This window comes from Nicotiana sylvestris, chromosome 1 (assembly GCF_000393655.2).
Source record: "Nicotiana sylvestris chromosome 1, ASM39365v2, whole genome shotgun sequence".
Lineage (NCBI taxonomy): Eukaryota > Viridiplantae > Streptophyta > Magnoliopsida > Solanales > Solanaceae > Nicotiana > Nicotiana sylvestris.
In genome coordinates this window covers 58,935,099-58,936,222 of record NC_091057.1, presented here as the reverse complement: position 1 = coordinate 58,936,222, position 1,124 = coordinate 58,935,099, and the positions used below count along the sequence as shown (strand labels likewise).

At 45.4% G+C, this 1,124-nt stretch overlaps 1 protein-coding gene across 1 annotated transcript; it reads left to right on the top strand.

The window, feature by feature from the left end:
• The first annotated feature begins 338 nt into the window (after positions 1-338).
• LOC138870216 (uncharacterized) lies at positions 339-761 on the top strand. The gene has a single exon (XM_070148008.1). The coding sequence runs from the start codon at positions 339-341 to the stop codon at positions 759-761; it is 423 nt and encodes a 140-aa protein (XP_070004109.1).
• Positions 762-1,124: the final 363 nt, after the last annotated feature.

Sequence of the window (1,124 nt, the reverse complement as noted above, 5' to 3'; positions counted from 1 at the left end):
ATATCATCAGTGATCGAGACCCCCACTTCATTGGGAACTTTTGGAGATAGTTGTTCGACATACTTGGCACGGAACTGCACTTTTTTACTAGTTTCCACCGACAGATGGATGGATAAACGGTATGGGTCAATGCCTTACTAGAATGCTACTTGAGGCATTATGTAACCGCACATCAGAAAGATTGGGCAAGGCTCCTAGACATTGCCCAATTCTCTTATAACTTGCACCGGAATGAGTCCACGGGGCGGACACTATTTGGGCTAGCCACATGCCAACAACCACAAACTCCACATTCATTACCAGCCGCGTTCGAGGGAAAGAGTTTGGGGGCTTATCATATGGCCAAAGGATTGGAGGAGCAGCTCGACACTGCTAAGTCTTACTTGGATAAGGAAGCTAAGAAGATGAAGAATTTTGTAGACCGTAAGCGACATCCCACGGACTACAGAGTTGGGGACATGGTCATGGTGAAGTTTAATCCAAGACAGTTTAAGGCACTACGGGGCATGCATCAGAATCTGATTCGCAAGTGTGAAGGGCCATTTAAGATCGTCGCCAAGGTAGGCAAGATCTCATACAAGCTTGACGTGACATCGTATCTTAAGATCTACCCTGTCTTCCATGCCAACATGCTTAAGCCATATCATGAAGATAATGATGATCCGAGTAGGGGCCAATCAAGTCGAGCGCCAATGACTATCACCGTCTCGCCTGATCGGGAGAGTGAGGCTATCATATATTACCAGGCAAGGCGAAAATAAGGGCAAAAAGCCACCGCTATGTTCCTCGTCCATTAGAAAGGGCAATCAACAGAGGAGGCCACGTGGGAACGATATGAAGACTTGTGGCAATTCAAAGATAAGATCCGAGAGTTTATGCTGTAGCATTGCACCTTGATCGTCGCAATATTGTGTGGGGGAGAGTGTGATGACCTGCCATGTCATCATGCTACATAGGCACCATTTGGCATATATTAATGCCATGTGGAAGCTTACATAAGAAGAAGACTAGCATTTGTGAGAACATTCTAGAGAGGTATGGACATTTCCTTAGGAAGAACCTAGATCCTTATGGATTTGCTAAGAAAGTCCTTGGAATCTTTTAGGCTTGTAGAGAATTCTAGA